Source organism: Zea mays, chromosome 1 (genome assembly GCF_902167145.1).
Source record: "Zea mays cultivar B73 chromosome 1, Zm-B73-REFERENCE-NAM-5.0, whole genome shotgun sequence".
Taxonomy (NCBI): Eukaryota; Viridiplantae; Streptophyta; class Magnoliopsida; order Poales; family Poaceae; genus Zea; species Zea mays.
The window spans coordinates 300038204-300065316 of NC_050096.1; the positions used below are offsets into that span (position 1 = coordinate 300038204).

The 27113-nt window shown below is 46.6% G+C and overlaps 2 protein-coding genes across 20 annotated transcripts; both read right to left on the reverse strand.

Annotated features, from left to right (window-relative positions):
• Window positions 1–380: 380 nt before the first annotated feature.
• Window positions 381–24320, reverse strand: LOC103644250 (uncharacterized). 19 transcript variants are annotated; one of them, XM_008667452.3, is made up of 17 exons: window positions 23673–24320; window positions 22500–22662; window positions 22289–22373; window positions 18374–18476; window positions 18176–18260; window positions 16742–16825; window positions 16561–16664; window positions 16189–16297; window positions 15037–15473; window positions 13912–13990; window positions 13590–13766; window positions 13456–13509; window positions 2142–2234; window positions 1992–2057; window positions 1843–1889; window positions 1048–1737; window positions 399–975 (listed from the first exon to the last, which is right to left on the reverse strand). In XM_008667452.3, the coding sequence occupies exons 2-17, from the start codon at window positions 22614–22616 to the stop codon at window positions 636–638; spliced, it is 2670 nt and encodes an 889-aa protein (XP_008665674.1). In that variant the 5' UTR covers window positions 22617–22662; window positions 23673–24320; the 3' UTR covers window positions 399–635. The 19 variants fall into 19 exon arrangements, with proteins under 19 accessions (XP_008665678.1, XP_020402611.1, XP_008665676.1 ...); XM_008667453.4 differs by having other exon boundaries at window positions 16561–16661; window positions 23673–23792; XM_035964431.1 differs by having other exon boundaries at window positions 18176–18212; window positions 18336–18476; window positions 23673–23792.
• Window positions 24321–24849: 529 nt separating this feature from the next.
• LOC100282516 (uncharacterized) lies at window positions 24850–26562 on the reverse strand. The gene is given in 3 exon segments (NM_001155424.1): window positions 24850–25465; window positions 25565–25640; window positions 26049–26562. Coding segments are annotated over 3 exon segments (633 nt in total). The 5' UTR covers window positions 26466–26562; the 3' UTR covers window positions 24850–25325.
• Window positions 26563–27113: the final 551 nt, after the last annotated feature.

Below are 27113 nucleotides of genomic sequence, written 5' to 3' on the forward strand. Positions count from 1 at the left end.
CCGTGAAGCCAACCTGTACAGGCCCACTTTCGTCGTGCTTTTGATCCCCCTACGACTTGCGAATTGCGATAAAAGCGAGATTTCCAGGTGATCCATCGCCATGGCGCGACAAGGTTGTGCGCGTACAGAAAGAGCGTGGTGACCCAGGTCGAGGATGTGCACAAGCAGTCGAGCACGTCGTCGCCGAGGGCGCAGGTGGGATTGGTTTTCGCTGTTGTTTTGCCTCGTTCACGTTCTCCGGCCGCTACATCCATCGACACGTGCTCTGCTCTGGGAAAGCCTCGAAGCAAAATACGTACACTTGGAACTGAGTCAACTGACAGGACTGCATGTCCGCAACAACCAATTGGAACTGCCAGAACTGCATGTCCGCAACAATCGAATGAGACAATTCGAGATAGCTGAACTTGGCCTGGTAATCTGCCACCGTCAGGGTCCAAAAGAAACCAAACAAAAGAACTCATCGTATTCATTCAAAAGGGACCTAAAAAATGACCAGTAACCGACACTCTGCCAGCCATACTTGGTAAGAGTAACTGAGTGTAAGCAGCATCGACTAGAACAAACTTTACTAGTACTACATTGCTACTGCATGCTACACCTGGTGGATGCCTACTAGCATCCACAGAGAGCCTCTATGCCGGCGAGGTGGAGAGCAGGAACGCCGGCATCGACCTCTGCAGGAGGATGCCACAGAAGGGGCAAAGTGGGACGGAGGCTGCTGACAGATCGAGCGATCCTTCATCATGCATGGTGGACGCCTGCATGGTGAAGAACGACTCCGGCAACAGCTTGTTGACCGTGCCTCCGCAGCACACGCAGTGCCACAAAGGCTGCACAACGGAGCACAGGATCATGGACGCCCTGCACCGCGGCAGTGTGTGCCTTTCCCCACAGATGGCTACGTCAGGCGACTCGAAATGGACCGGCGAAGAGCAGTAGGGGCAGCTTTCTACGTCAGAGTATCCGTCGATCCTGAAGGAGGAACCAGTTAGATGGAACTGGATGGCAGATGATTGATCAATCGAGATGGAAAAATGCATGCACCTGCTTCCTAAATCTTTGATCTTTGATCTGATAGACTGCAGCTGGTCATGCACTTGTCCGTCGTAATTCATGGTTACCCAAGAATCCATCTGGGCAACCCCAACAGGAAACCAGCAATTTTCAGTAGAGGTACCATTGAACAAATACGCTGTCCGTTTCAGGACTGCAGCAAAGGTGAAGCCAACCAGCCTCTCTCGCAGCTCTGTTTCGCTCCTCACCAAAAGAGTGCTCCAGAAATCAGTTGTTTCCTCATTGCCGTTTTCAGCACCAGGACCATGATGTGTGTGAATGCTGACCATTACTTTTCTGCACATTATGTTCAGTAAGTGTAGCTTCCGCGTGCTGACATAGGGCATCATGTCATGCATTGAACGTGATGGAGCATCGATAGAAACACACTGGGGGTCGCCCGAAAGTAACACTGAGACCCAACTATGCACTAGAGTCTCCAGAAAGGCAGGTGCGGATTTCTTCAACTCCTGCAGCACAGCTACAACATCCCATATCACAAGCCTCTTTTCTACATTTTCGTATTTCTTCAGCGACCACAAAATGTTGGATCCCCACCACATGAGATTACTTGAGGATAAGTCTGTGGACTGTGAACTGCAAATATCAATGCTCCTGTCTAGTGGAATACCAACAAATTGGCCACCAATCCAAATGAACTCAACCACCGCCTTTTGTGTCCTGTTGTTTTGATTACCGAAATTAATTCTAAATATTATATTAAAGCAAGGAGATTTTGTAGCACAAGAACCCCAGTACTTTTCACAATGCATAAGCAAAAAATACCTGACTTGATACATCTGGTTCAGAAGGTTCAGATCCAAACTGCGGACCTGAAAAGAAGACAGCCATGAATTGTAGCTTATGCATATCTTCACCGACAGCAACAGTTCAGTTGAACAAAAAGATGTTGGATACAAAAGCCTAAGGCATACCACAGCAATCATCTGTTCTCCAGGTGCTAGTGTAAGACCATAGCATCGATCAGAGAGTTCTGATAGCTGCATGCACATTGAAAACCCAATTATATGAGAAAGAAAATGGACATCAAGGATAACAAACATTTAAGTATCTACTAGTTTTACGTCTGCTGACTCCCTTAGCTCTGGAAAATTTGAATGCATAAAAATTTCTTCAAGGTGGTTTTCGTGAGAGATCCAACAACGTGCAGAATTGTCCTGAAAGAAGAAAATGAAAAGCATCAGTCTGAAAAGTGCAACTTTCAAAATCTGAGTGATACAAATTCTCAGGAGGAAGAACATACTGAATTGTATACAAGTTGAGTTAGCAATATATATATCTCAAACACGCAGGAGAGCTGCGCATCATTATATTAAGGGGGTGTTTGAATGCACTAAAACTAATAGTTAGTTAGCTAAAAATTGTTAGTGGAATTAGCTAGCTAACAAATAACTACCTAACTATTAACTAATTTACCAAAAATAGCTAATAGCTGAACTATTAGCTAGAGTGTTTGGATGTCTCAACTAATTTTAGCCACTAACTATTAGTTATAGTGCATTCAAACACCCCCTAAGAAGAAATAAAATGGTCCAAAATGGACCCAGATACAAGAATTCCCTCCTAAGGAGAACTAAAGCAAAGAAAGAGGTAAATATCCATGAACAATTACATCACTACAACAAGCAACTAAGAGAATTCCCTCCTAAAGTGGTGGTTGCAAGAAAGGATAGACCCTTAGTTCAGCCATTTCGCACAACTGTTGTTCCTCTCTTGCTTGACGAAGAGCGACAGAAATACGGGGATAATCCATCAAAGACGATTCTATTCCGGTGATTCCAAAGAATCCAGGCCCCAAGGGAATAAGAGAATCGAGACCCCTCATGGCCATATCTCCATAACTTTTGTCAACCTTCTCCCACCATCCCATAAAAAAATCTGTACCGCCTATCAGCTGTCCAGCACCTATCTAGAGTCGTGAGCCAAAGGAAGTAGTATTTTTTTTTTGGGGGGGGGGGGGGGGGGGGGTCCAAACACTTTCAAAGTTACCGAAGTGAACAAACCGAGTGAACAACCCTTCATATGCAGCCTTTGCAAAATAAGCCCCATTAGCAGCAATATTGAATATATGTTTATCTTCCACATCGGGCTGCAACTCAAAATCTGAAATCAGATCCCAAAGATGAAGATAGAGTTCCTGTGATATCTGAAATCCATCTTCTATTTGTCAACGCCTCCTGGACCGTTCTTCTGTTAGTGATTCTTTTCGAAATGAATTCAAATAATCTAGGCAATAGATCTGCAATTTTCTGCCCATGAACCCATTTAGCAGTCCAAAACAATGTATTTGTCCCATTACCAACTTTTGGTATCAACACCACCGAGAAGAAAGCCCTTGCTTTGTCCGACACTTGGATGGGTAAACTGCACCAGGGCCTGTTAGGCTCAGCCTTTTGGAGCCATAGGCACCGCATGCGCAGGGTCCAACTGAGCTCTTTAAGACTAGAAATGCCAAGACCGCCCAGCTGGAGAGGTCTACAAACTCTGCCCCAAGCAATCAGACAGTGCCCTCCTATGATCTCCTCGCGCCCCCTCCATAGAAAACATTTTCTAATTTTGTCGATAGCCTTGACAGCCCAAGGGGGATATTTACCACCATAGCGAGATAAATAAGCATTCTAGTAAGCACATACTGAACTTGCACCTTTCTAACATCCCTTGTCATCAAATGTGCTTTCCATCCTACGAGTTGATCAGCAATTCTATCCACGGTAGGCTTTGGACAAGCTTGGAGGGATATCATTTGTGGGCTTCTATCTTCCTCTAGCACTTAGGTGCTTCTGAATGGCATTTCGGGAGGTTCCATTGAGCATAGGAGAGATCTTCGACAAGGAGATCCTCTCTCCCCCATGTTGAGTTAGCAAATTAATCTACAATCGAGAAACGTTCCAGCTTTCAAATTTATCATGGAAGAAAAAATAAAAAAATACATGAAGAATACATCAAGCAACCAGGACTTGCAAGCACCTGGGTTGAAGCTTGCATCGCCAGCCTCTCAACTAGATGTTCTACCTGTTAAGGCACATTAGGCTCATACTACTGCTAAGACTTGCTGGCTATATATTCTCTACAATCCCTATGGACTAATCATCTCCAGTTAATCCCAAGATTAGTAACATGATAACATAGCAGGTAAGGGTTAGCTTCAACCCACCATATAATCCCACTCGCAATTTTTTTTACCGTTGTTGCGGTGAGTCCTCTGTTGCCGTCGTCGTGGCTATCCCCATGACCGCAATCGCGGCCCTCTTCTCCGATGCCACCTGCGTGACCACACCGCCGTCGTTGCGGCCTCTTCCATCAGCGCGCCCTGTCACGACTGCGCTTCTCTGTCGTCGTTGTGTCGTCTTCTGCCATTGTGGCATGTTGCGGCTGCCCTACCCTGCCTTTGTGCCTTCCACCATCGCGGTCTATGCCTCGCCATCCCTGTACGCGTTCCGTCGTCGTAGTCTACGCCTCGCCATCCCCGCTTGACCGCACCACGCCTTCAACCGATCACATTGTCTGCATTGTTGGCGACGCTCCTCGTGGCCAGGACCTATCGTCTTCCTCACGACCCTCTCCTCTACTCTTTGTAGCCATTGCGTGGATTTGTGGTTCCTCCACAGACACGACGGTGACTTCATCAGGTGTTCGTGAGAGGCGGCTTCCTGCTGCAATCCCCTAGTTCGAACCTCCTCGGAACACCTCTGCTCCAACTTGTGACGAAGCTTCACTTCTCTGACTCCTGGCTACATCATCTGTTGATGACGATTCTTTGGTGGTTTCTGTTCCAGTTGGCTCTGGTATCTCTGTTTTTGCATCAGGCTTTTGGTTCCTATTCGTTACTCTAGTACCTCTTTTGTTCAGGATAGCGATGCTCTTTTACAAACTCTTATGGAACAAACTCATGTCATTGAGCAACATGATATGCCTATTGATGAGTACTACTTAGCTTTTGTTCGTCTAATGGGTGCATTGACCTCTATAGTGCCTGTCTGTACAACTGCTTCATGCCCAACTCATAAGTTTCTTGAGAAGTTCTTCACCCACAAATTTGTTATGCAAATTCGAGATGAATTTGATTCACTTCATGCTCGATTGCTTCATGGTTCTGACACTCAACATGGCTAAGGCATTGTCTGAATTACTTGCTGAAGAGACTCGTCTTAAGTCTATGTCTTCTACTACTGGTGTGGGTCTCATAGTATGGTGGCTGCTGCTCAGAAGCAAGGGGCACCTCTTCCTAGCCTTGTGAGCATGGACCATTCATCACTCTGAGAACTGCTTTGCTAAGTTCCTGGAGAAGTTGGTTGACTTTTGTGCATGTCGTGCTACTAATGGTCGTGGTATAGGACCATCTCCTAGAGGCCCAGTTGTTGTTGCTACCACCTCATCTGTCGGTGCTTCGTCATCATCTTGAGTTCTTGAGTCTGAAGCCTTCTTTGATGTGACATCTGATCAGTCACAGTTGGCATCTACTATGCATGTCACCGAGTGTGCTTCTGTTCAGACTGTTGATGGTAATTTATGCCATATCACCAATGTTCTCTTTCCTATCCTTATTTTACTGTCCCTAATATTTTCTTTGTACCTAAGTTATGTATGGATCTGCTATCAGTGGGATAAATTACAGATCGCAGTTGCTTTGTTGGATTTGATGACTCATCTTGTTTTGCACAGAATAGAAACACAAGGATGTGACTAGGACTGGCCATCGCTGTAAAACTGCCCCTCGCCTCTGCATCTTGGACACCTTGCGTCTCCCTTCATCCACTACCTCTCCGCTCCGGCTCATGTGCTTTCTGTTGCATCGACTTCTGATGCGTCTTTTGCCCAATGCCATCATCGTCTTGGTTATCTGTGTGGGTCTCACTTATCTTCTCTAACAACGTCAAACTGTTTAGGTAACACACATGTTGAGTCTAGTTTTCAGTGTAAGGGTTGTTATCTTTGAAAACAAATACAACTTTCATATTTTACTAGCTATTCTCATTCTGTTAGACCTTTTGATCTTATTCACTCTGATGCTTGGGGTCCTACACCTTTTGTTTCAAAAGGTCATAAATATCATATCATTTTTATTGACGGTCATTCTCATTATACTTGGATTTACTCCATAAAACATCGTTCTGACTTGGTCTATATTTACAAGTTCTTTGCTCACATGGTTCACACCTAGTTTTCTACCATACCCACACCTAATGTCCTCATTCCCATTACACCACCTTCCACTTCCACATCACTTTCGTCTTACTCTTCTAAACCACCTGTTATCCAGACCTACACTCGTTGTCCACACTCCATTCACACGGCTAGTCCTGATGTTGAACCTATTGCAAGACACTTGAACAAACAATAATGAGTCACATGTTGCTTTTAATCAGGGATATCGTCTTCGTGATCATGGCACAATTGAACCTCCAGACCGCTATGGTTTTCCCCGTGATGGTGTGGTAACTTTGAACCATCCTCTTATCAAGAGGCTTCTAGTATACTGTGAAGCATCTAGGCCCCTAAGTAGTGTTTTGGTAATTAATAACAATTATATGTGGACTAACAGATTCTTGGAGAAATAAGAATGCAGGTTGGACCACGGAAAGATGAGCTATAGTGAAAGTCTTGGAGACTTTAGTATTGATTGTGGATCGGCTCAAGGCAAAGGTATTGCATAGGGTTTTACTTTTGTCGGTCACAGGGGAATTAGAGAAGTAAATTGACCGGATTAGTAGGCTAGATAGTCGTACTATCAAGAGGGGTCAATGATGATTACTTGTGTGAAACTTAGTGCCTCACAGAGCATATAGATGTTGCATTTGCATGAGGACTAACGACGCCTCCAATGCGAGAAAGAAAATCTTTTCAAAAAGCGTTTTGAAAAGGGGCTTAAGTGTCTGTTATTAAAGTAGAATAGAATAATAGGGCCAACCCTAGAGAAGGTGGCTATATAAAGTCCATACACGGGCCACATGGGCCTAGCCTCATGTGCCTAATCCATATACTCTAACACCTCCGCAGTCTGAACTTCCGACGCAGCGTAGTTCACAGACTGGACTCGAAAAGAAGAAGTACATCAAACCATAGGATCCCCCCACAGACTCAACTAGCCACTACTGATGTTGAGGCTGGAGCGAAACTCGGCGAAGGTCGAGGACGGAAGACCCTTGGTGAAGATGTCGGCAAACTAGGAGGTGGTCGGGACATGGAGGACCCGAACATCACCGACGGCGACCCGATCTCGGACGAAGTGTAGATCGATCTCCACATGCTTGGTCCGCTGGTGCTGCACCGGGTTGGTGGAGAGGTAGACGGCGCTAACGTTGTCGCAGTAGACCAACGTGCTCCTGGAGAGGGTACTGTGGAGCTCAGCGAGGAGCTGCCGGAGCCACGCAGCCTCCGCCACGCCGTTGGCCACAGCACGGTACTCCACCTCGGCGCTCGAGCGGGAGACGACCGGCTGGCGCTTCGACGACCAGGACACCAGGTTGCCGCCTAAGAAACGGCGTAGCCGGAGGTGGAGCGCCGAGTGTCCGGGCACCCAGCCCAGTCAGCGTCGGTGTAGACGACCAGCTCGGAGGAGGTAGACCGGTGAAGAAGCAGCCCGTAGTCGACGGTGCCCCGGAGGTAGCGGAGGAGGCGCTTGAGAGCCGGGGGGTGGGGCTCCTGGGGGTCGTGCATATGGAGACAGACCTGCTGCACAGCATAGGAGATGTCCGGCCTGGTGAAGGTGAGGTACTAAAGGGCACCGGCAAGACTCCTATACCCGGTGGGGTCCTCGACAAGGTCACCTCGGCCTCAGAGAGCTTCGCCTGCGTGTTGACTGGGGTGGAGCAGGGCTTGCAGTCAATCATATTGGCCCGGTCCAGAATGTCAAGAGTGTACTGCCGCTGGTGAAGTAGGAGTCTAGAGGGGTGAGGCTCGGCAGTGACCCCCAGGAAATGGTGAAGCACGCCCAGATCCTTGATCGGAAACTCCCGCTGAAGCGCGTCGATGAGGCGCAAAGAAGTGACTGACTGGAGGCAGTGAGGACGATGTCATCCACGTAGAGAAGCAAGTAGGCAGTCTCGGCTCCATGATGGTGGATGAACAGAGACGTGTCTGACTTGGCCTCCACGAAGTCCAGTGTCACAAGGAACGAAGCCAGTCTGGAGTGCCACGCCCGGGGGGCCTGCTTGAGGCCGTAGAAGGACCTGTTGAGCCGGCAGACCATGTCAGGGCGAGAGGAGTCCACGAACCCCGCCGCCTGACAGCAGTAGACGGTCTCGGTGAGGGCGCGTGCAGGAAGGCGTTCTTGACGTTGAGTTAGTGACCTGGCCAGGAGCGAGCGAGGGCAAGCGAGAGCACCGTGCGGACGGTGGCCGGCTTCAGAACCGGGCTGAAGGTCTCGTCGTAGTCGACTCCGGGGCGCTGAGTGAAGCCCCGAAGAACCCAGCGAGCCTTGTACCGCTCCAGGGTACCATCGGCCCACCGCTTGTGCGTCCAGATCCACTTGCCGGTGACGACGTTGGCACCGGGCGTACGGGGCACCAGATCCCACGTCTGGTTGGCGACGAGCGCCGCGTACTCCTCCATCGCCTGACACCAGTGGGGGTCCAGCAGAGTGGTGCGGACGGAGGAGGGTACCGGAGAGACCTGCGAGTCCCCGGGCGTGGCCGCCAGGACCCGGGGCGACAGGGTACCAGCCGCGTGCCGCGTCACCATCGGGTGGACGTGCCGCGGGTCGCGGTGAAGGAGCGGTGGGTGGTATACCGGCGTCTCGACACGTGTCGCGGGTGGCCGCGGCGGAGGTGTAGGTGTCCCTAGCGGGGACTGGGCCACCGGCGACGCCGCCGGAGGAGAAGTCACCGGTGGGGACGGCGGCGGTGGGGGCGACGGCGGCGACGGTGGTGCGAACCTCGGCGGCGGCAGCCTGCGCTGGTAGACGCGCACCGGCTAGGCAAAGCGTGCCGGAGGGACCGGCTGCGGCGGTCCCGCGGCCGGCGACGTGGTCACCGGGGGTCGGCGCTGGTAGACCCGCACCGGCTGTGCAAAGCGGGCTGGAGGGGTCGGTACCGACGGCCCCGCAAGCGGGGCAGTCCCGCCACCCCCGCTCGACCCGGGGGCGGTCGGAGACGGGGCCCCACGGAGAGGCGACACCATCGTAGGCGACACCACCGGACCCAGGCAAGGCACCGGGCCGGGAGTAGTACCGACAGGCGGCGAGCGAGTACCTGCAGAAAGAGGAAGTATAGGTGGCTCGACCACCGCGTCAGTCGGAAAGGGGAGGAAACATTTGGAGATAGGAGGGGGGAGGAGAGAGCTGCTGCTCGCCGGCCATGGAGAGCACGGTGGCCCGGCGCGCAGCTGAGTGGCGGCGACGGCTGGAGGGCAGGAGAGGGGCAGCGGCGGCTGGAGGGCAGGGGAGGGAAGGGAAAGAAACCCTAGCTTGATACCATATTAAAGTAGAATAGAATAATAGGACCAACCCTAGAGAGGGTGGCTATATAGAGTTCATACACGGGCCACATGGGCCTAGCCTCATGGGCCTAATCCATATACTCTAACATCTGTGACACGAATCATTCGGCCCAGTAGGCCGGACCATCCGCGATCAACTCAGAGAGGTCCAAAGATTGATGTTCTTCAGAGTGGTCCAAAGTATATGTACTGCAGTCCGTCCTGGCCTAGTGGCCAGACCGTCCGCAGCATTGACTAGGAAGGGTCCCGTTTTGCTCAAGTCCCTGAGTTGTGCAGATCATCCGGCCAAGGTCGGTAGACCGTCCGCAAAGAGCTCAAATCGATTTGAGGAGGGAACTGTGTGGATTTAGTGGTTTGTACTACGGACTGTCCGAGGTTTGAGCTCGGACAATACAAACTTCTAGGTTGTGAATTGTCCAGCAGTGATCGGCAGACCGTCCGCCTGTATTAAAGTCAGGTGGGTAGAGCTCGAGGTGTTCATGTTTGCCCATAACGGCTAGTAGTGTTTGGAGGGGGTATAAGTAGAAGTGGCGCTCATGTATAGCAGCTCTCTTGGCCATTCATAGTATACATTGAGCACATTTGAGCTTTCCAAACACTCTCACACACATTGCTTGAGATTGCATTCTAGTTAGTGATTGAGTGATCCTAGTGTGTTGCATCATCCATGTGATTTTGAGGCACTAGGTGGAACATCAAGCGATCATCATCGGTTTGTTACTCTTGGAGGTTGCCGCGTCCTAAACGGCTTGGTGGTGACTCCATTGAGCTCTTGAGAAGGTTGTGAAGAAGCCGCAAAGGAGATTGTGTGGGGTTTGCGCCTACCTCCCTGGAGCGGCAAAGGCGACAATTGTGGAGTCGAGGTATTGAGTGTTTCCTTATCCACTTGGCTTAAAGATCAAGCGGTGTCTTGGTAGAGGAGCAAGTGAGAGCTTGGAATCCACCTCAACGTGGATTAGGGGTGATCGGCAAATCACCGAGACCACGGGAAAAATTCGGCGTCTCTCTTGTCCATTACTTTGTTTCTTGCAATTGCTTGCGATTAGTTGAATCATAGTTCATTACTAGACACCTTGATTACTTGTTCACCCTAGGTTGCCAACATATCTTAGTTCAACATAGGCTAGAGAATTTATCCCTCTTGTCGCACTGATTAAATTTCTCTAGTGTTGTTGATTACTTGATTTTAGTCAAAACCATCTATTCACCCCCACCCCCCTCTAGTCGGTGTCCTAGATCTTACATATACCTTAATGGCAGCTTTCTATGACAGAGGAATTGTCTGCTCTTAATCGCACGGGTACGTGGGACATTGTTCCTTTACCCCCTAATGTTGTGCCAATCACATGTAAATGGGTTTTCAAAGTTAAAACAAAATCTATTGGTTCCATTGAGAGATATAAAGCTCGTCTTGTGGCTCGCAATTTTCAATAGACTCAAAGGCTTGATTATGATAAAACTTTTGCACCGGTTGCTCATATGACTAATGTCCGTACTTTGATCGTTGTTGTAGCCTCATCCTCTTGGACTATCTCTTAGATGGATGTTAAAAATGCATTTCATGGTGATCTACATGAAGTTTATATGCATCCACCTAGGGATGGCAATGGGTTTGAAACTCGCGGGTAGAGAGTTTACAAACCCGCACCCGCGGGTTTAATATCAAACCCGCACCCGTACTCGTTACCCGCGACGTGTACAATATGCTACTCATACCCTCTACGGGCTAGTTTGGGAGTCCAAATACCAGAGGGGGTTGGATGGGCTAAAATCCTCTTCTTATTCAAAATTGAATAAGGAAGGGATTTTAGCCTCTCCAATCCCTTCCGGTTTTGTGGCTCCTAAACTAGCTCTACATGTATCATAAACCCACGGGTATACCCACGGACACATAAATATACACACATATTTTATGTATAGCATCTATATACATGCGCAGCTCTCCTGCGCTTTCGAGAAAAAAATATACACATATATTTATACTCAAATATATATATATATATGTGTGTGTGTGTGTGTATAATAAATATATACATATATACACATATATACCGACACATATATCGCCATTGTGGGTACACAGTTTGCGGACACGGGTACAACATTTTCATACACGCAAGAGAGAACCTGTCGGGTTGAGAATCAAATCTGCACCCATACCCGCGGGTATAAGCTCACACTCAAACCCGCACCCTATAGGGTTTTTACCCGTGGGCAAGCGGGTAAAATGTGACCATTGTCATCCCTACATCCACCTCCTGGTGTTGATGCTCCCTCAGGGTATGTCGCCTTCGTGATGTCTTATATGGTCTGAAAGAAGCCCCTCGTGCTTAGTTTGAAAGATTTATTTTTGTCATAAAGGAGGTTGTTTTTTCTTCTAATGACCATGATCATGTATTATCCATTCATACTTATCTGAAAGACACACTTCACTTCTCTTATATGTGGATGACATGCTGATGACGGGTGATGATTCAAAGCATATTTCTCATGTTTAGAAGCACCTTAGTAAGGAATTTCATATGTCTGATTTGGGTCCTATTAGTTATTTCTTGGGAATTGAGGATCTTCAGACTCCGAACAGTTTTTACCACTCCCAGTCCAAGTACATACAAGATCTTGATCGTGCTAGTCTTACCGATGCTCGCATTGTTGACACCAATGGATATTCACCTGCAACTTCGTTCGACTAATGGGGCGCCTCTAGAAGATCCATCTCAATATTGACACGCTGACTACATGATGACATGGCACACATGTGGGCCTATATGCGAGTCCCATCTCTTCCCTCCCGAGCATGTGAGCACATTGGTGCTATGTCATCGTGAACTCAATGTGCTATGCAAGTTGATTACCTCAAGTCATGGTGATTTGAACCTAATGTGACATGATTAGTAAGTTTAGGGACATGGACAACACTCGAACCAAGTTTGAGGACCCATGGTGCATTTTACTCCTGAAACAAATAAGCACGACAAGTATTTAGCTTTTTCATATGTGTAAGAGGTGGGAGCTAATCGTGATCCTAGATGGGAGTGAGAGGAGGCTGTTCACCTCAACACCCTATGTTGAGAAAATGGGAAGTGTAGAGGCAGAAAATGGAGATAGAAGGAAGGTTCGTGTATTGCTTAACTTTGCACAAGCACATCGGTTCAGCTTATAAGCACACTATATGCCAGCAACAACTCTCCTAATCTTGTGCACTTGAGACTAAGAAACACAACTTATCCAAATAAACATTGGTGGCTTAATTCACTCATTACCTTGGTGGCTTGAGAAATTTGGAAGCACAGAAATGAGTGTATCATTAATGGTGCAAGTCCAAGCATCACAATATTACTGCAGACACTCACAAATGAATACATTCTATGGTGCTCTGCTGGTGCAAAAGGACTCCAAGAGCTGCTGGCTGGATCGCTTGTTGGGGGTTGATTACTTGATTTTTCCTAAGTTTCTGTTGGTGCACTTTGTCGCTTAATTGCAGGTCATGCTACCTGCGAAGGCTATCTGCTCTGCTCTTTTGTTTCCCTTGTGTGTGTGTGTTTTTTGTTTGGGGGTGGGGGGGGGGGGGGGGGGTCTTCTACCTCCTTTTTACTGTTCTTTTTCTCTCTTAAAGAAATGATGCACAGTTCTCTTCTGTGCTCGATAAAAAAACAAGGTTGTCTAACAAGAAAAAGATAATGGAAAGAATATGAAAGAAAGGAAGGTAGTGATCCGTGGCTGAGCATAGCTGCCTAAAGTGGTCAACTCTTACTTCATCTCAGAGTGGTTTTCACCACACATCCCGCATCTCTATTTGATGTTTTACTTAGACTCTCCAACTTTCAACAATCCAATGGCTTCAATCAACCCAATGTTCGGGAACAAGTTTTGATGCTAAAATGCAATATACAATTCAAGGCGCAGCAATCAAATAGGCGAAAATACAAAAAGTCAACAAACCTGACTGCAGCTGAATAAACAATAGCCATCCATAGCCCATTGTAAACCTGTTACCTATGGTGATGTTAGTTGTTAGACATTTTCTTTTTAAAATTTCTGAAGATAAAATATCCTCGACCAATGTGAAGCATTACCACTTGATCATGTGCATGCCATGCACTGAAAATCTCAATTTTGTTGCTAGATGCATTCCATATCCATATTTCTAGTGACCCAGATACTCTTCCAATTGCCAAACTGACCTCGTGTTGAGACTGGGCAGGTATGGCTAATGAGATTGATGACACTGGAGATGATAAATCAGTGGCGACCTGGCCAAATAAACATTTGGAATTAAAACTTTAGCCAGAAGAAAATCAAAGTTCAGAAGGACGAAACTTAAAGGTATGCGCAGTCTAAAAAAACACATAAACTATACATGCTAAGTGTGAATTCTATTAGGTATATATTACATACCACAGCAACTAACGCAAATGGCACTTCTCCACTTGCACATTGATTTAACCCTTCAATATTCCCTAACCATATCTTAACACTGAAAAAACATACCAAATCTTCAACATTAGATATGTAATGTTTACAAAAGAAACTAATAATGTTTACAAAAGAAACTAATAATAACTATCCAAAGGCAATAAATACTATAGGAATAACCAAAGTTTGTAAATTATGAGAAAACTAATGAGAATCTTCAAGGCATATGAGTAGAGTATTTTCACCACCGCCCAGATATCTAGTGCAGCGAATGAGCTGCATGATTGTTTAACATCAAGCAGAGCAATTAGCAAAATAAATGGGGGGTGGGAGTGCTTTCTTATTTTTATTTATTAAGTGTTAAAGTGGATGCACTTGTTAAGGCCCATAAGGCCCATATATTATTGACTGCCTATATATATGCTACAGTACCCGAGGGGGTTATTATCTCGCCTAATCCAGGTTAGTCACATGGTAACAGAGCAGGTTAGGGTTTACGTCTAAACCCAACCCTGATCCAATTTTTCGGCGGCGGCGCGCCGTCGCTGTGCTGCCCTCGCGGCCAGCTCCTTCTCCTTCTCCGGCTATTATCTCGCCTAATCCAGGTTAGTCACAGCATTAACCAGTTCAATCCAAAAGTCAATCCACTTATACACTCCAACACTCACCCACGTGCAGCCAAAGAGAAAGGCGCAAACGTGGAAATAAAGGGACGAAGGCACAAATGAAGCATCTGCTAGAATTCGAAATCGAGACATCTAGCTTTGAAACCATGTAAGAGTGGACGCACTAACCAGTTCAACCCAAAAGCTTAAGTTATTGGGATAAGGTAGGCAATCCACTTATACAATTCAATATTAATGCAGGGATACCAAAAGCTCAGTGCATGCCTATACAGGCCATTCTGCTGCTTATGGACAAACTTTGACCTTGTTCCACCAAGCATAGAAGCAAAAACTATGTTTATGATCATCCCCATGTATCATTTTTGCCATGTCATGAGTCAAGAAGAGCTAAAAAATTCATGTAAGCAAACAAGAAACTATAGATAGTATAGCTGAAGAAAGCACATCATCATTTACAGAAATACACATAAATCACGATTACCTTCCATCTGAGCATCCAGTAGCTAAAAGCAACGAGGATTTTGAAGAGCCCGCAGAAAGAACTTGCCAAGCTATGACACTGACACATGATTTGTGAGCTTGCAAAACCCCGATGAGCATTGGATCACTGGTAACCACGCCAGCATCTATTGTGTAATATTCTGGCTTAGGTAGTTTCCAAAAAGAAAGATTTCCGGATTTAGAGCCAACAGCAATAATGCACCAATGCCTCAATAAACAAGATGTTTTATCACTTGATGACACAACTGGAGACCATGAAACTACAAGGGAAGACAAATGTGCAGCACGACAAGCATACTGTTTTGCCGTGATAAGAGGAAGGGATTTGTTTTCTCCATTGGAGGACAATGATCCTTTAATATTTCCTGTGTTGTTTCGTTCATTTACAGCAACTACTTCATGCCTGGGTTTTACAGTCTGGAATCACAAACACAGTAATGTTAAATAGAAAACACAAAACAGTCATTACTATGCTATGAAACACCTTTAGCATGATACTCCCTCTGTTTTAAACACAATTTTTTTCTCAGACTTCGACCAGCAATATTTATTCAATTACTTAGTAGCTAAGGAAAGTGAGAAGAGTGTCACTAGATATGTCATTCAAAGTACTTTAAGCATGCCTTGTATGTCTGTCTATTAGCACAAATATTTTGGAAAGACTAATACTCCAAAAGCCAAATGGATTTAAAAAGTCAACGGTGTCATTTAAAAACAGAGGAAATAATTGGTTCTTTCTTTTATTAAAAGAAACTTGACCTGCAGGGGTAAGACAACCCTGGACATTATATTAAAAAGAAGACTTTCTCATGCAGGTCGAGAAAACTCTCGAACCTCTGCCTCACGCATACACAGTGGTACCGTAGCCCATGTGAGAACGACCGCAACTGGGGGGCTTAGACTTGTGCTTTGGCGTAGGACAAACAAGGGGGGTTTTTTAGCCACAACCTAAAATTCGCTCCTATGGGGAGTCGAACTCAGGACCTGAGGAGTGCTACTCAGACCATCTAACCAACTCAGCTAGAAGTCCTTTCGCGTTCTTCCTTTTCGTTATGAAACAACGAAGTTTCCCTTTTATTACAAATTAAAAGAATAAACCAAAACTTCAGCATAAATGTGTAAAAATCTCTACCTTTTTCAAATATTTCTTCTTTGATTTAGAACATGGTTCGATCGAGAAGTCTGCATCCTTTGATGCATCTAAATCAACTTCATTGACGTCATAAATAAAACCATCAACTCTATATTCAATAAAAAATCAATGAAAACAAATTCAGGTACAGTATATGGATGTCAGAAAGATTGCTAAGAATGTTGCCTTCTTGCAACAAAATAAATTAAAATGAAAAATTCGTGACATTCATGGATGAATTCGTACAAAGTGTTTGCATATCAGCACTTGACATCCTACATGATGGCTAAATGGTGCTCCCTTAGATCATCTTATTATTTCAAATGTGGAAACTTTTCTCGGTGGCAAATGTGAAGTAGAAACGAAATTCACCTTGATCGCTTTAGTTTTCTCTGTCCAGGACACCTGAAATAAAGAGATTCTTGCAATTCATAAGCAGATCCTAAAACCTCTGTCTCCCCAGTATTTGTATTCTTCTGATTATAAAAATCATAATTTTAGCCACATATTCAGATAAAAGTATGATGACATGCTAGAGTAAAAGTTATCATACCAGAGAAGTCAAATGAGAACCATTATCCTCTCCAAAGTTTATAAGTTTATAGTAGTTAAACAGCAACTGTGATATATCTGCGACCTAGGCCAGGTGAAATGTTAATAAGCACCAAAATATCCGTGACCTAGAACAGGTGATCACTAATCATTCCTAACAAACAAATGCAGTAAAAGACCAAAAAAACTTATTCTGGAAATTAATAACAGACAACTAAGAGCAAACAAAAGCTATTCCATGAACCAAGAAGTCAAGAACAAAGTTAAATTGCAAACAGGAATAAGAATGTGGTACAGAACAAAATTTTGTCTGAAAACTATATTATGCAGTTAATGTTCATCTGATTCTCCTTTGGAAGGGATAGGAGAAAGTCAATGTTGGAAATTGTCTAATCTCCTGAGAAAAAGTACAGAGACCTTCACAGTATGGGGGACTTGGCATACACAATCTTGAGACCCTTGGATGGGCGTTACGTATGGCTTTGAGCGCAAGAAACAGAACAGATCATCAAAACGCTCAGGCCCTCTTTGATGTGGCAATGGTGTCTGTAGTGGAAAATGGTGAACCTATCCGCTTCTGGTTAGATCAGTGGACAAATGGCAAGACTATCGCTGAATTGGCACCCGCCTTATACAACTCGATCCCAAAAAGGGTGGTTAAGAGTAAGCCTAGGCATTCGGTTCCTCGGTTCGGTTCCATGTTTCTGCGATCAGGCAGAGGAAACTATACAGCATTTCCTGATCTCCTATGTTCTCTTGTAGATTGTGGAACCTGATTTTACAACACCTAGGCTTGGTCACTGTGGCACCTTCGAATACAGCTGTTAGCTTTGCAAGGCAGTGGAAGGGGGCCATCAGATGAGTGCCTAGGGAGATTCGCAAGGGACTTAATTCTATTATCATTCTGGTTGCTTAGGAAGTTTGGAAGCATCGGAATTCAATTATTTTTTAAGGATCCCAGCCTAACACTCAAATTCTTCTCCACACCGTGTCAAATAAGTGTAGTTTGTGGTGTATGGCCAGTGCTACAAACCAACAGGCTCTCTTAGATAGGGCATTGACAGTTTAGTGTTTTTCTTGGTCGCTATTCCCGGGCCTGTGTGGCGATCTGTGCTGCCAGACATTGGGTAGGTCCTTTTGTGTGTTTTGGTAGTGTACTCAGTTTATAGGCTTTTTTCTAACCTAGCTGTTGTAATATAATTTTTTCCCTCTTCATGAAATGACACGCAGCTCTCCTGCGTCGTTCGAGAAAAAAAAAGTTATATTACTTATATGCATTATGTGTGGATCATGGGAACAATGGACTAACCAAATCTAGCATAAGGATCACTGTAGCAGACATTTGGTTGGTATCTAGACCAACTTCTTAAATTTCTTATAATCAATCATTTCATCATAAAATAAATGTTGCTTAAATAGCACAGAAAATGCTCACCTCAACCCATTCATCACATAGCTCCCAAATTGGTGACCTGTAAAGCTTCACATGACCATCCATAGTGCAAACAGCCAGCAAACACCTATATTAGTCATCCATATTATAAACATATGTAAGTAAAGTAGGACGGAGATGAGCTTGTACATAAAACTTACACCTAGAGAAGATCATTTAGAATGTCAAAGATTTGTATACCCAGAGTTAGGTGCAAATCCTTGTTGAGACCATGAAATCGATCGGGCACATGGTTCAGTCTCACGCGCTAAGGAAGTGGACAATAAACATGGCTCCAAGAGATCTGCAAATATAGATAAATTGAAAATTTTAGATCAAGCAGAATTAATACACCTACATGGTCTCACTGGACTTCCTGCTGTTTTCCACTCTGTTAGAGTCCCTGGGTACGGGTATCCCGTGCGCTACAACAAACTGGAGTGAGCGGGGATCAAGTCATGGGCCCTACCATCAGCGGGGGGTCAAGTCAACAAGACCTAGCAGCAGAGACAAGGAAATGTGTGGTCGGGACCCCTGCTACGTGCCTACGTGCATGCTTTTCAAATCGTCCGATTAATTGTCCTGGTCGGTAAGATGAAGTGGATTAGGGGCTCCGACCCGATTAGGTAGTCTGGTCGTCTGGTCGTCCGAGTAATCGTCGCCTAATTGCGACTAATCGTTCGATTAGGTATTTGCTGCGACCAGAAGGTGTGAACATGGAAAGCCAACGCTGGGTCCAAATCTGGTGCCTCGTTTTCCTTTCTGGCGCCTTATTTATTGGGGATAATAAAGGAACCATTTAGTTGATTGGTTGGCTTTCCAAATCTGCTTTCCCTCTCTCTGTCTCTTCTCCTTGGCCGGCCGGCTGCTGATCCATCGTTCCTGGGCTCCTGGCGACTCCTCAGTTCCTCCCTGAGAAAACATCCGGCTGCTGCTCCTCCAGCTTGACCAACTCCGGTGGCTAATCCCTGATCAAGAAGACAAGTACCGCCTGCTCCTCCAGTCCTTGACCAACTCCAGCAACTCCTTCACTCCTCCCTGACCAACTCCGGCAGGCGACTCCTCTATGATCAAGAAGACAAGAACTCAGGAACATGAGTACCTCATCTAAAGGTACCGTGATCCCTGTCCCTAATCAAGCACCTAGTCCCTGGTCAAGAATGTAGTACACCATCACAGTTTGGTTTCAGTTTAGAATTATTGGATCCACCTTTTCTCCTTGTCCAGTTTAGGATTCAGTTTGGTTTCAGCTGTAGTTTTGATTACTTACTGTTGTTTAAAGTATATTATATAGTATATAACTATACACTTTAGTGTATATAACTATGTATAATTATATATGTCCTGATTAGTACAGGACGTTTAGGACGACTAGGTGGACGACCTGTCACCGATTAATCGGCCTGGTCAACGTCCTAATCGTGATTAATCGCCTAATCGGTCACCATCAAAGATCTGGCGACCAGGCGACTTGAAAACTATGGCTATATCAGTCAACGTGAGGGGGGCCTGTCGTGCATGTCTTCGTCAGGCTCCTGGGAGGCCTCCCACAATCACCCGCTCCACCAACTATAGTGGGGGAGGGGGTGGGGGGGGGGGCAAGAGAGCCACGCGTCTAGGGCCCCGACAAGTCCCTATCTTTGGCATGCCATGTATCCCCTGGGCTCCATGACGCCCCTGGCCATCGAGGGCTCCTGACGCCCCTGGTTAGGAGGGCTCCTGGTACCGGCGTGCCACGTGTACTAGCCACTCACGTCGTGGCTGGTCAAAGAGTTGGTGGAGACATACACTTGTTGTGCATGTGCGACGGAATAGGTGTAATTGTGGTGCATCATGCCCACTCGTTGTGTTATGGGCAATAGATGGCTGCGAGGGTTTGAGGGTGATGGCTAGGGTTAGAGGGCGACGGCTAGGGTTAGGGGTGCTGGGGAGGCCGGCCGCAACGCTTTGCCCATGGCCGGCAAGAGAGAGGGGATTTCCTTCTAATCTCTTGCTTACCTTCAATTGATACAATCCTTCTCCTTATATAGAGAGGGTTATTTGATCTCTAAGCACTAGATCTAATCTTATCTCTAATTCTAATCTTATCCCATACTAACCTTATCTTTATCTAACCTACCTGAGGGGCCCTGATACGTTGGTTGTTAGGACCAGATATTCCAGGCGTGGCACCAGTGCACCAATGTAGGAGTGTGGACGACATGCGCCACGCCCTGTGAGGCTGTGACGTCCTAAATCATCCGCGACATCCAGGTCGCGCTTCTACAGAACCGTGGGCTGACATATACAACTTCTGCAATAAAATAGGCTAGGTAAGGTTGCTAGGCTAACCCCAAATGACTGTTGTAATCCCCTCTCCCTTGGCCTATAAAAGAAAGAGGGTGGCCCTTAGGGGGGCTTTATCTTTATGGACTTCTTCCTAGACTACCACTCGAACACTCACACACACAGGCTGCTCCTAAGGACTTCTCCTCAGATAGACTTTCTCCCGCTCAACACTTGGTTGCTTTTGCAACTCAAGCAATACAAAACAACCCACAAATAGGACGTAGGGTATTACGTTCCGGCGGCCCGAACCTCTTCCCATCGCGGTTTTTCAGACTGCTGACAACGGTAACAGTCTGAGCAACCCCTATTGAGTTTCAAGGTCTAGGATCATTTGAAGTGGCTCTATGGCCAGGATGAACAGCATGGGGGAAAGAGGATCCCCCTGACGTACCATGTGTCTGTATGGAAAGCTCTCGCCTTGCAGGCCGTGAAGACGGCTCTTGAAGTAGTCGTGCCAACCAGAATGAAGGTCCATCCACACCATCTCGCACTAAAGCCAAAGGCCCATAGGACCTCAACCAAGTAGCTTCAATTAATTGTGTCAAAAGCCTTCTAGATGTTAAGTATTCATTCATTGTACCAAATAATTAACAAAATGTTCAAGTTAAGCAAGTCCTCTGGGAGATGACTAATGCAAAGACCAGTTTTACCTTCTCTATTAACCAGTCATATAGGAAAAGGGTCACTGCGACAAAGTCCAACCAATCCACGGGGTCCATCTAGATGTTAAGCAAGGTTTTAAAGCCGTCCGACTAATCGCGATTAGTCACGATTAGTCGGTCTTATCGCTAGTCCGAGCTCGATTAGGGTCTCCAACTCGACTAGAGCGACTAGGTAGTGATTAGTCGTCCTAGTCGCTGACTAATCGTGATTAGTCGTCCGACTAGGGGTTATGGTCGACTAGTTATGCCTGTTTTGGGCCACTAATTCGGCCTCTATTATGTGGGCCGACCCACCATCTGTACACAACACAAACACTGTTTTGCCCTACGCTTCTACCTGTACCAATACAGTACACAATGTCTCACGAGCACCCTTCCCCAGCGCCGCCACCCCTTCTCTTGTGTCGCCGCCCCTTCTCCATCGTCGCGCCCTCCTCTCCCGCCGTCCGGCCCTCTCCTCGAGCAGCAATTGCGCCCCCTGCATCACGCGACGGATGTAGTCTACAGAGACCCCCCTCCAGCGCGCTAATGTCCTCCTCTGTTGTCTGTTCAATGGCTGAACAGGTGAGTAGGCGACCACTCCTCATCTGTTTAGAATTCAGAGACCGAGATGATCACCTCTTCAAACTGTAATTGCTCTAATGTTTTGGTTGTTCAGTGTTCTCTGTTCACTTACTGAGCAGTATTGTGCCCGCCTTGGCCTCTTGAGTTGCGCTTCACTTGATTGTTGTGCCGCTGTAGATGAGAATAAAAGGCAGCGTAATAATGTTGAAGCCATTTCCCCAGAATCTGTGTTGCCCCAGCCCCAGAACGATGACAGTGGCACTGGCACAATTCATGCAGTCCTGCAGTCCAGCTAGACAGCTACAACTACACACACACCAACACATATGGTCCTGTTATAGGTGGACGACTATAGGACGACTAGGAGTCGACTAGGCTCGACTAATCGAGCAAATTGACGACTAATCGCGATTAGTCACCTTATCGGTGCTCAGGCGACTAGAGTCGACTAGCTGACTTTAAAACCTTGATGTTAAGTCTTCATTCATTGTACCAAATAATTAAAAAATGTTCAAGTTAAGCAAGTCCTCTGGGAGATGACTAATGCAAAGACCAGTTTTACCTTCTCTATTAACCAGTCCTATAGGAAAAGGGTCACTGCGACAAAGTCCAACCAATCCACGGGGTCCATCAAGCGCAGATGGATTCTTGAATATAAAAAATGGGCATCGTTAGTGCAATGTTAAGCTTATCCATATTCCATATATAAACTATCATGACCCTAAGAATATGACATATATGCGATCATCTCAGAGTGATTGGATTGTATTTACCAGAATAGTTACAATATGACCAGATGCAACAGCCACAAGATTGTCGCTTGACCAAGCAATGGCACTTGGATAAGATGGAGAGGCAATCAAGGTCGCAGCTTGGTATTGAGGAGCCATGGCACTAATGTCCAAGCATATCTAGCAGTACAATTAAGATAGAACTCTGCAAAAGCAAAGACAGCAGTTGACCTGTTTGGTGCTTCAAATGTAAATTGGATCATAATCATGAAATGTCGAAGTTGCAATTATCAGTGTGGAGGCAGCATCGGTTTGATCAGAACAATATCTTAGATCATTGCTTAAAATTAATTGATAGAAAATAATTGTTGCGATAAAACAACAAACAAGAAAAAGAGCTAGAACATGGCATAGGAACATCAAAGTATCAAACAAGTGGAGGTAATAAAATATAAAAACAACAATTTCATTCAAAACTACACCTTGAGATTTGAGAGACACAACAAACAGTACTCACTTCACTTCAGTTCCACCAATGGTCATGGTATTATAATATGCAGGTTGTAAAAACTGTGATCAGATTGTTCATTTTGTTCTAGCAGCTACATTGTGTGATTGTCCTTGTTTTAGTGGATTACTGAATTCAAGGTTGTGTCCCATATTTAATGAAATTTCAGCTGTACTGGTGAACTAATATTCATCTATCTCACCCTGATAAAAGAAATTAAAACTGCACACTGCACACAATGAGAATATCATGACTGACAAGTCGATGTAAACACCAGAGGCGGACCCAACAAAGGATAGCGTGACTAAACTAGACAACATAAACACTGGGGCGGACCCGGCAAAAAAACTTAGGGACATGGTTGTAATCATGTGCACATTGGCGGACCCAGGACTTGGTGAAGACTAGGGCAAAATTCTTGGAGCGAAAAGCCGAAAACAACATTGAAAAAATATTGTAAAAGGAAGTTTACAAACCGAGATGTTCTTCCACTACATGCTTGTGCAATACAATAGCTAAGAACATAACGTGAAACATAGAGTACAACAATAAATAACTAGTAACGATTTGATGCATTTGCATATTCCATCTCCTCGTCAATAACTCCTAATTTTTAGTTTTCAATCCAATTGAATATAAACAACTATACACTCCATAGAAGGGCTGGAAACTTAGAAATAGAAATTAAGATAGAATTAGACAAATACCCGTCAGATGGGAGCTGCCCTGCTCGACTGCTTTTACTCAGGAGTCGGGCGTCTATGCGGCCGTGCCGCCGTGCCTGGGCAAGCAGGTGGCGGACAGCGGCCTGGCCAAGCGGTGTAGGCGCCTTCGCGGGCGACGGCGTGGTCGATCGGACCAGCGAGCGTGGTGGGGGCTCCTGGCAGCGGCTGCGGGCGACGGCGCAGCCGAGCGGGTCGGCCTTGGTGGTTGAGCAGATAGCAAGCGGCGTGGCCGAGCGTGGCGGGCAGCGGGCGACGGCGCAGCCGAGCGGGTCGACGCCTTGGCGGTCAAGCGGATCAGCAAGCGGCGGCGCGTCTGAGCGTGGCTGTGGGCGAGCGCGACAGGAACAGAGAACGACGGTGCGTTTGCTTCGAGGAACTGGGCCAAATAGTGCAACAGCTTTTAGGTTAGGATTTGTCCAACAGCTTTTAGGTCTAGCGTTGGGGTTTGAGTGCTCGGATTCGCACAGCAGAGAGGGAGAAGGTGAGTATCTGGTGTGTGCTCGACGCCGGCAAAGTGATCGACGAAGACCTCAGCACGGCGGCGGCGGCCAGCAGTCGTCGGAGAGCGAGACGGGAGCGAGAGAGACAGAAAACCCAGGCGGGATCAACAGTGAGTCCGTGAACGAAAGTAAAGGATATGGGCTGACGCCGGCCCAGTTTTGGTTGTTCGACGAGGGAGAGCGCACCCGCACGGGCCTTGGTCGTTGTTCCTCGCATATATTTCTTTCTCGATTTTTGGGTTTTTTCCTTTACGCCCTTTTAATTAATTAATTTATTTTGTATATTTTCCTCCGTTTCATATCTATCCTCTGCGTGCATGGGACACAGTCAATGGGCATTGATCTTAAACAAGAGAAACAATAGTGGTCTTTTTATTTATCAGATTTTTTCGAATCTCATATCCTACTCCGTATTTATACATTCGTATTCGGCGCATAGATATCATAACTCTTTTCGGTGTTCTTTGAGTTAAGATTCGAGACAAGAGAAATTATCCGTCTCTGCCACCATTCATGATGTGTGAGCTAAAACTTCTTGATTTCATATCTTTTTCAGTTTCCCACACACCAACTACATGCCACTCATTTTCCCATGAAGAACAGACAACAATGCAGTGCCATGCATTCTTATATTAATTACAGGCTTGCAGCATAGAAGGGAAAAAAAGGCAGAGTTACCTGTTCATCATAACAGAAACAGATGAAAGCACTCAAGCAGCAGCAAGCAAGATCGCATCCACCACCACCACCACTGCATGTCGCCAACCAACCACAGCAAACAAGGAGAGGAAAGGAGGGTCACAACACAACTCACAAGACGACCACAGGAAAGAACCAAATCTGCATTCAAGTGGCAGCACACGGACACGCGGTGGACGCATGCTGGTCGAGGAGACACACCAGCGCAGGCTCACAGTGTCGCACTGGCCCAGCGTGCTGGCCGGCAGTGCCCCCACACGCGTCACGCGTGCCGTGCCTGGCTACGTACGTACGGACACCTTCTCCAGCTACGCCTACGCACGCACTCCTCTTCCTCCCCCTACCACCAGCCACGGCCGGCCAACCGCAACGGATAGGGGGGCCTAAAAGGCTGCTGATTCGGTTTCCGGGCCCCCGTTTCCTTCTCGTCCTTCCTTCAGGCGGCTATCGCCGGCGGCGCCGCCCAGAGCTGGGCGTTCTTCACCTTGGACACGCTGCTGAGCACGCCCAGCGGCGTGACGTCGCCGACCACCGTGACCTTCTTCGCCGCGAAGTCGATGTTGAACGACGTCACGCCTGCTTGCATCCCACAGGCCAATGATTAGTTGTGATCTATGAACTCCGAACAGAAGTTTCAGATCCTGAAAGAAATACAGTAGTAGCTGCCAGGCTCACCTTCCATCTTGGAGAGGTGCTTCTTCACTTTCCCGGCGCATGCTTTGCAGTGCAGGGATACCTTGAGCACAACCACCTGCTAAGATGCCAATGCATGCTTTCTTAGCTAGGCGAATCTAGCAGGAGGCATATGTTTCCTTCACAGGTACTACTGAACTAAACGAAACGAATCAGCAGGCTTGAAACCTAAGAAGCGCCTTTGTTTACATATTATTGTTTAAAAAAAATCAGAGACGCTATGTTTATCAAGTTCTGATAACGATCCTGTAAGCCATAAAGCTACGATTTTTCTATCACATAATCTCAAAGCCCCCACGCTGATATGATTGTTGTCACTGGTCACATCATCTCACTTTTGATTTCTCTTATCATTTTCTAATCAAGAAGAGTAGGGCCAAAAGCTAAAAATAACAATAATAAAAGGAATCACACAAGTACTGCACGCTAGTCATAACTCATACTAGTGAGTATTCAGTAACTTCACCTGCTCTTGCGCCTGCTCTTGCGCCTGCGCGCTCTTCGCATCAGCAGCAGCTTCACCTGCTTCCTCCCGCTTGGGCTTGACGTCGACGGCCGGGGCAGACTCCACCTCCTGGATCTCCTCGGTGGCGGCGAAGCGGCCGCTCAGCAAGTAGCGGGACGAGCCAGCCGGGCTGACGAGGCCACCGGCGTTTCCGACGACGACAGCCTTTCGCTGCTGCTGCTCCTCCTGCTGCCGCCCTTTCTTACCGTCGTGCCGGTGTGTCCTGGGCGCGGCAGGGACGTGAGACAGGGGGCTGGCACTGGCAATGGCCTTGTGTGGCCGGACCATCGGCTGCCGCTCCAGGCTCGGGCATATCGCCGTGGACGCCGGGGACGAGCACGACAGCCCCTTCATGTCCCTGAACAGCAGAGGAGCCATGGGAACAGGCCGAGCTGCTGTGCTGCTGCCGCCTCTTTGGGCTTTGGCTGTGTTGCTGGTGCTGCTGAAACGGTGGAGTGGAAATGTGGAGTGGACTACGGGGTAAGGAAATACTGCCTTATATATACAAGAGACTAAGAGAGCACAACTTTGCTTTACATGCCAGTAAAGAGTAATCTCAAATAAACTCCTCTCAAATCCATCCCAAAAAAAGAACTATGGGTGAAAAACAGGTCTTCTTGAAAGTGCTGCTGGTTGAATTCACGGGTAGTATTGGAGTATCAGACAAAATAGCTCAGTGATGGTATGCAACAAACATGTTCCTGTGTTTAGCGCTCACATCAGCCCCAACCCATGTAGTGTTACTACCTGATTCATTTGTTCTTTCGTGAATAACAGAGATTGAAATGCAGAGTTAGGCACAGTAGCAGGCCGGGATCTCCAGTATCTTTTCACCCAGAAAGAAGTAGATAGAGCTGTCACAGTAGTAAGCAAGTAGCTTGGAGGAAAACGACACATTTTTTTTAATCGGAACCATTGCTGCCAGGCCACCGTGAAAGTCCTGACGTGTTTCAGATTTTTCCGCCCACGTTGCGGTGAGGTTCAGACGTCTGTATTTGCACCACAGAAAGGCCTTTCAGGAAATTA